We start from the raw sequence: 6,794 nt of genomic DNA on the forward strand, positions 1-6,794 counted from the left end.
CTACATAGTCGCAGTATAGTCTTTCTAGTAGTAGAACATTATTTCATAATGTCCACATGTAGTTTATCCTCTAGAAGTCTTGGAAGTATTATCACAGGATAAAAGTCCGAGTTTCCATATTAAAAATCCATTACATGTTTCTAAACCCTTGGTAGTAATGCAATCTTGTCCCTGCATTGGGTGGTTTACTCTAGAGCTTCTTTATACTCTATTTCATGGTGGGTGAATCCTAGATAAGCTCCAAGTATAATGTCACGGCACATACTGCTGCCAGCTCCAAGGCCTTAGTCCTATGTTCAGACTCGACGCATATGCACTTTTAGTCTACTGAACCGGGTATGTTCAAAGACTCTTATATCATTGCAACTGTATATAGTGTATGTACAGAGAAGACCATTTTAATGGTAAAATCGCGAAAATTGGATTTTATACAGTTGAATATGTTTCACCCGTATCATCTCCCCCTCACTTTAATACTGACTGTCCCCGGTCATTGCAAGATCCCTCTGAGGACGTATTATCTCTTGGACTTTGTCTTATGGCTCACACGGTTTTCTATTCTAGCGACAGATCGCCAAGTCTCGTCAGGGTTAACTGACATGTCTTTGACATTTTCTGAACCTGTCAATGTCCGCCACACCGACGCTTCTCCGTTTCTATGTTGTCTCTCATGCTTGTCAAAACAAGGAACACCGAAAAGCTATTTTTAGCCCAAACACCCAATAAACTTTTCAGAAGTTGCGGGATCCTCAGGCAACCACAACAAATCGACACGGTATTTTCCAGAAGGACACGGTGTCAATATATATCTTTTATATATATATATATATATAAGACCGTCTTTCCTGTCTATTCCAGTCTGCCTTCAATCCCTAAGTCCCTTCCTTCGTCACTTTGCTATGTCCATCTCTAAGTTCAATTTCATCGGCTCCAATCACACACTGGCTGCCTTCAACATGGCGCGCGCTTTATTCTCCGAGCCAGGTTATGCCAAGCTTGAGTCCGACGTCATCGTCAAGCTTCTTAATGCGGCTCAACCTCATCTCATAAGTTTTTCTCTTTTTCTTGTCTTTTTATAAAGCTAAAACATTTATTTTCTAGCTTGAGTACATCTGTGTCACCATTGACGGTGTGCTGGAAACTGAGTGCGATGTCCGACTTCGCAAGACTCTGTTCAATGCTCAGCTCAGGGTTGACGCGGACTCCGTTGACCCTGACTGGGAAGTTTGGATGCTCGAAGGGCCACGTAATGGTGGTGAATACCCTGAAGTACATATTTTTCCAGTGTTTTTATCATTTCTCATTCTAATTCATATTTTCTAGGATGAATGTTTTACTGAGGTGTTCCTCGTGACCCTCTCTGTCCCAGACGACCCTCCTGCTGAGGTGGTGATGGCTGAGGCTGCCCCTACTGAGGTCATTGAAGAAGACGGTCTTCCGTCTATCGAGGATCCCATGGAGATTGCCACTGCTGCCCCTCTTGTGGAAGCCGCTGTTGAAGAAGTCATGCCTGAGTTCATGGTCATCAAAGAAGACCATTTACCTCCTCCTGTAAGTCATTTTTCAGTTTTTCTCCAACTTTTTATTTTTCTAATAGCCATCTTGTTTTCTTTTTCAGAAACACCACAAGTCCCTCAATCGGGCTTATACCCCGATATCCCCTGCCAACTCGACTAGGTCTGCGGCACCGTTTCCAGTCTTGTTTTCACCGCCGGCACCTGTTACACTAGTTCCAGCTGCTCGGATTCTCGCGCCACCACGCCTCAACATTCCTGAGGTCGTCATGCACACACGCCGTCCCAAAAGTGAACATCAGGCCAACACGGAGGCCATCGCGTGTACCAGTTGTGTTCTCACATCAACGAGTGCACCTTGAAAAACCAACAAGCGCAAACAGGTGGATGACGCCAAGGCTGAGGAGGAGGGTAAATCAGAGCATGATGTTGCTTCATCGCCCCCACCTGTGGTAAAACCAAAGCGAGGTCATCCTCGTAAGACTGGTAAGTCTTTCTTCTGTTATCTTTTCCTTTCTTCTTTCTTACTTGTCATTTTCCTAGAATCTCGGGGTTTTGCTCCTGCAATCGCATATGACAAGAAGAGACTCTGTAAGTTCCAAGTTTCTTAATTTTCTATTGAACTTATATTTTGTATAGTCCCTCCTCACCAACATTTCACTAATTTCAGTGAAATGCCTCTGGCGGAGGAACTTCTCTGAGATCATGTCTTTGTAAGTTTATTTATCTTATTCATTCTAGTTTTTCATCTGTATTTTTCGTTTTTGACAGATCCCCGAACCATGCGTGCAATGCACAATTGGCAAGAACTCAAAGGAGGCGAAATGTGTCTTTTTAGGTTGGGGTTTGCCCTGTCTGCCTTGCGAAAAGTCGCATTTCCCTGCCTGTGAGTACAACCTCGACCCTATTCCTCAGGGTCAGGTTCGCAACCAGTTGGGTCACCGCGCTACCCGTCTGTCACCCGATAGTAAGCTTTTCAGTTGTTTTATCCATTTTATCTTATTAAAATCCGTCTTTTATCTTAGAAATTGCCAATCTCATTGGAAACGCGGTCCGTGACCAGCAGATCCTTCACTCGCTCAAGGCCGTTGTCGACACCCTCCGATATTGTCGAGACGCCCAAATGTGTCAGGCTGCCAACGCAGTCTTCGATCTTGCCGCAATGGAGGGGGAGGAGGGGTTGATTGGCACGGTCTTCCGTAATGTGGAAGAACACGACCATTACCTCCCTTACTTCATCTCACTTGTTGGCAAGCTTTCTGAGGACGACGCTCCCCTGGTTGAGGAGGATACATTGGCCACCCTTGCCACCTATATGCGACATGCGTGCCCTCGACTTCCACGACCTGGCTTTCCTACCCAGACATTTCACATGAATGAAGACGATGGTCTGGAAGAACAGGGAGATGATGGCGAGGAGGATGACCAGCTGTACGATGACGAGGGCCCTGTGCAAGAGGGCTACCCTGGTAGTCCTTAAGCGCGTCTTCGCTTTTTCATAGATTTTATCAGAGTTTTTGTTATTTCTAATATCTTGCAGTGTCTTGGTAGTTTTATCTTGTGTATTTAGATAAAACTTAATCATCTTGTTCACTTTATGTGATTTAATAGCTAGTTTGTCAACTTTTTGACTTAGGACAGGTTGAAATCAATTTGCAAAATGTTATATCTTGATCTCAGAAGGTATATTTTGTAGTTTTAACATACCCTGACCCTCCCCCTTACTTTAAAAAATAACTGTCCTCAGTTGTGTTTCGAAGTGTATGGAGTTCGTCATCAGCAACGGCTAATTCTATTTATAAATCACAGAAGTCCGGTTCCCTTCACTCAAGACCTTTGATGAATAGGGGTTCCATTCCTCATCATTTCATTATACACGTCAACAGGGGCCTGAGAAGGTGGAAAAGCTATAAAAGATGGAAAGCAAGTCGTAGAAAATTCAGAACAATTTTCCAACCCACTTTGTCTACTCAAGCATCTTCACAATGTCTACTCCCGCTCCTCTCGCTGCTACCCTCGTCATTCCCAACAAGATCAATGAGGTGTTCAAAAGCTATGTCGATGCGAAAGGCAAATTTGCCCAAGCAGTGACGCTCAGCATGCTCGGTGCTACTGCTGGCTTTTGTGTGTGTTGTTGATATTATTTTTCTGCAGAATATGCGCTGACTATATTTTTCCGTTGTGGACAGCACCAGCTCGTCACTAGTGGCGATCCGGCTATGTTTACTGATCACAACCTCTTGGAGCCTGTGTTCATCGTCCGTCAGGAGTATAACACTCTCAATGACTTAAACAAAGCAGTCACTAATCCGGTTGGTTTTAACATCGTCCGGGACTTCTGCAAGAAGGTCCAGCTCATCTGTGATGCTACCAATGCTCAGAAGCATGGTGCAGCAGATGTCGCTGCCGTGCTACTTGATGTCAAGCCCAAGGTTTGTCTAATTTCCTTTTATCTCCATCTTTTAATAATTGAGCACTTTTCTGCCCAGCCCCGCCCTTGCAAGGCTGTCAAATCCAAGGCTACCGTCGATGACAAGGACGACGACGACGATATCGAAATCGTTGGCAACGTCGATGTCACTATGGGTGTGTCTGACGGACCCATTACTGCCGCCTCTGGTTCTGATGCAGTGCGTATTTCATTATTATTAGGTCTTATCAATTCATTTACTTGTTCATTTGCTCAGATGACCATCGACAATCTCTTCAATGGAGATGTTGAAGCAAAGGTATCTACCAAAGACAAAGGCAAGAAACGCGCTACGCCCAAGGTAAGAAATATCACTGCTTTTTATTCTTAATAATCACTGACACACATAAATATCTTTATTTCCAGGCAGCGTTCAAGCGCGCAGAGATGGTGTGTATTCCTTACGCCGCAGTCCCTGGCATGGACACTGAAAACCGGATTTATTCAAAGGCTGTCGCGATTGAAAGCGGACAGGTCGCATCGTCCAGCAACAAACATGCAAGGACTGAGCTTCCCCACACTAATGGTCTTGTTGACCTTCAGCATCGTCGAGGTACACTTATTTCCTGCTCTACTGAATAAAAGTCCGATTTTAACTCTGTTCTTTCGTTTTCAGGCCATTCCCTCTCGCTTGATAGTTCCATCAAGGACTTCATCATTGCATGCACCAAAGCCATTCTTGACAGCCCCATGCCTGGCAAGCCTACGTTGGAATACTACCACAGCGCTGAGATGGACTTGCGCAACCATGTTATCACTAGCATCCAGCGCTTGGACTTAGAGCTCAAGCTCTATGAGGTCCTTCATGCTGAGTACGAGACCATCGCTGACTTACTCAAGGATTATGAGGAAATTGAGGTGTTCCTTGCTTAATTAGTCAGACACACAGACTTTTTAGGGCACCTAGAGTCCTTATGTGATACATAGCACATTTTAAAAATCTAGATGATCTTTTGCACGCGTGCGCCTTTACTCAAAGTGTTTAGATCTCAATCTAAGGTTGCCCAGTCACATGTCTCAGGGACTTAGCACTTTCTTTTCATTTCTGTAGATAAGACTCGGTTTTTAAAAGATCCTAATTATTTATCATCATCTTCTGAGCCATTTCCGTTAGTGTCATCATGAATGTTTTGGTCAAGATTAACTCCCTCAAAATAGTAGTCATTAGAATCGACATGATCTTCAAGTCCTTCTTCGTCTAATTTGTCTAAGCTTTCCTTGTTGAGGTCTATGATTTCATAATTATCGTTGGGAAGCATTATCTTAGTCCTTGCAAAGTAAGGAATAATTCTAAAGGCCCCAACTTTATTTTGAAACACAGCTCCATCCATTTCCGCCACAATGTACGAACCTCCCTTGGAACGCCTGATTATAATCATCGGGCCTAAATATCGTGGTTTCATCTTTCTATTCAAGGATGACTCAACACTCGTGTTTCGGACAAGAACCAAGTCCCCTGGTTTGTAGATTCTACCAATGATTTTATTCCTATGTTCAATTTCGTACTTTGCTACTCTTTTCATTTTCTCTAACGTCACTTTTCTTCACATATCTGTGACGTGAACCCTGTGTTTGGCCAACGCTCTTGCTCTATAGCCAATAAGCTCTTCTGTAGTTAAAACATGATCTGGTAATTTAACTAACCATGTAGCTTCTTGCACGTCGAGCGGAATCAGCAGATGCGCACCAGTAACCATGAAAAACGGCGAGCAACCAAAACACGTTCTAACCATGATTCTATCTGCCCATAGTACCTGCCAAAAAAACCAATACCATTTAGCAAGGTTCTGTGGTCCACAGCATTTGGCTATCCCAATGTGGTCTCTCAATTCTTCCATTTGCCTTAGAATTGTATGTGGAAATTTGTATTCCTTTTATTCCGTACTTTTCTTGAAGCCATCTTACAGCTGCAAGAAATACAGCACCATTATCTGTAATAATTTCAGATAGGCAGCCCCATCTGCAAATTACTTCTTCAAATAGCCAGAGTGCTATAGTCCGAGCTGTTTCTTTCTTCAAAGGTCTTCCTTCCATATAACTGGATAGAGCGCATCTTCCATGTACAATGTATTTACATCCATTAGATGCAGGTGTCACATGAACAGTATCAGCATGAAGAACTTGAAAAATAGAGGGTGTATGAGTAACTGTTGGAGGAATTTCTATAATTCTTTTGGACCTTTCTTGGCAGCGATGGCATGTTTTCACATACCACGTAATATTGCATTCAATGTCTGGCCACCAGAATCTTTCTCCTAACATCATTCTTGTAGCATATGCACCTCTATGTCCAAGACTATCATGAGCTGCACGCATCATGTACATTCTATGTGATTTGTCTACTACCAGTTTGTGTCTGGAGTCTATGCTTCTTCTGTATAATCTGTCTTCTTTGTCAACAAAGAACCCTTTCGCAAATCTTGTAAATGAAATATACTGTTTGTCTGTAATGTTTTCAGGTCGAACATTTGGATTTTTCAACCAAATTCGTACTAATGGCAGATAATCATCATGAGCTTTTCCTAGGAAAGAGTGTCCTTCCTCAGGATATGGGTCCTCTGTTTCCATTTCATCAAACCTGGCTCTTAAATCTGGGATTAAAGTGAATACTACGAAGGTTCTTAAGAAATCCTTCTGTTCTTCACTACAAGTCAGGTTATCATCATCATTTTCAATCTTTTGCTTGATGCTTTCTGCAAACTGCTCACTCATTGCTTCTTCTCTATCAAGTTCATCATAAAAGTCATCAATTGACAATGCTAATGATAGAACATAACCTCCACGAGTATCTATTTGGTCCTTAAAGTCTC

General features: G+C 42.9%; 4 protein-coding genes across 4 annotated transcripts; 2 read left to right on the forward strand and 2 right to left on the reverse strand.

The window, feature by feature from the left end:
- Positions 1 to 956: 956 nt before the first annotated feature.
- LACBIDRAFT_318468 (uncharacterized protein) lies at positions 957 to 2,994 on the forward strand (the record flags this gene model as incomplete). Its single annotated transcript, XM_001890359.1, has 9 exons — positions 957 to 1,028; positions 1,102 to 1,269; positions 1,324 to 1,551; positions 1,619 to 1,834; positions 1,898 to 2,000; positions 2,058 to 2,105; positions 2,154 to 2,197; positions 2,286 to 2,481; positions 2,540 to 2,994. 9 exons carry the CDS (start codon positions 957 to 959, stop codon positions 2,992 to 2,994), a joined length of 1,530 nt encoding a protein of 509 aa, XP_001890394.1.
- A 505-nt stretch (positions 2,995 to 3,499) lies between these two features.
- Positions 3,500 to 4,857, forward strand: LACBIDRAFT_318469 (uncharacterized protein; the record flags this gene model as incomplete). Its single annotated transcript, XM_001890360.1, has 6 exons — positions 3,500 to 3,640; positions 3,704 to 3,946; positions 4,004 to 4,144; positions 4,202 to 4,285; positions 4,351 to 4,537; positions 4,601 to 4,857. 6 exons carry the CDS (start codon positions 3,500 to 3,502, stop codon positions 4,855 to 4,857), a joined length of 1,053 nt encoding a protein of 350 aa, XP_001890395.1.
- Positions 4,858 to 5,063: 206 nt separating this feature from the next.
- On the reverse strand, positions 5,064 to 5,507 carry LACBIDRAFT_318470 (uncharacterized protein; the record flags this gene model as incomplete). The annotated part of the gene is made up of 1 exon (XM_001890369.1): positions 5,064 to 5,507. The coding sequence occupies one exon, from the start codon at positions 5,505 to 5,507 to the stop codon at positions 5,064 to 5,066; it is 444 nt and encodes a 147-aa protein (XP_001890404.1).
- A 21-nt stretch (positions 5,508 to 5,528) lies between these two features.
- On the reverse strand, positions 5,529 to 5,717 carry LACBIDRAFT_318471 (uncharacterized protein; the record flags this gene model as incomplete). Its single annotated transcript, XM_001890370.1, has 1 exon — positions 5,529 to 5,717. One exon carries the CDS (start codon positions 5,715 to 5,717, stop codon positions 5,529 to 5,531), a length of 189 nt encoding a protein of 62 aa, XP_001890405.1.
- Between the last annotated feature and the right edge of the window lie 1,077 nt (positions 5,718 to 6,794).

The sequence above is a fragment of the Laccaria bicolor genome, genomic scaffold, assembly GCF_000143565.1.
Source record: "Laccaria bicolor S238N-H82 LACBIscaffold_92 genomic scaffold, whole genome shotgun sequence".
Taxonomy (NCBI): Eukaryota; Fungi; Basidiomycota; class Agaricomycetes; order Agaricales; family Hydnangiaceae; genus Laccaria; species Laccaria bicolor.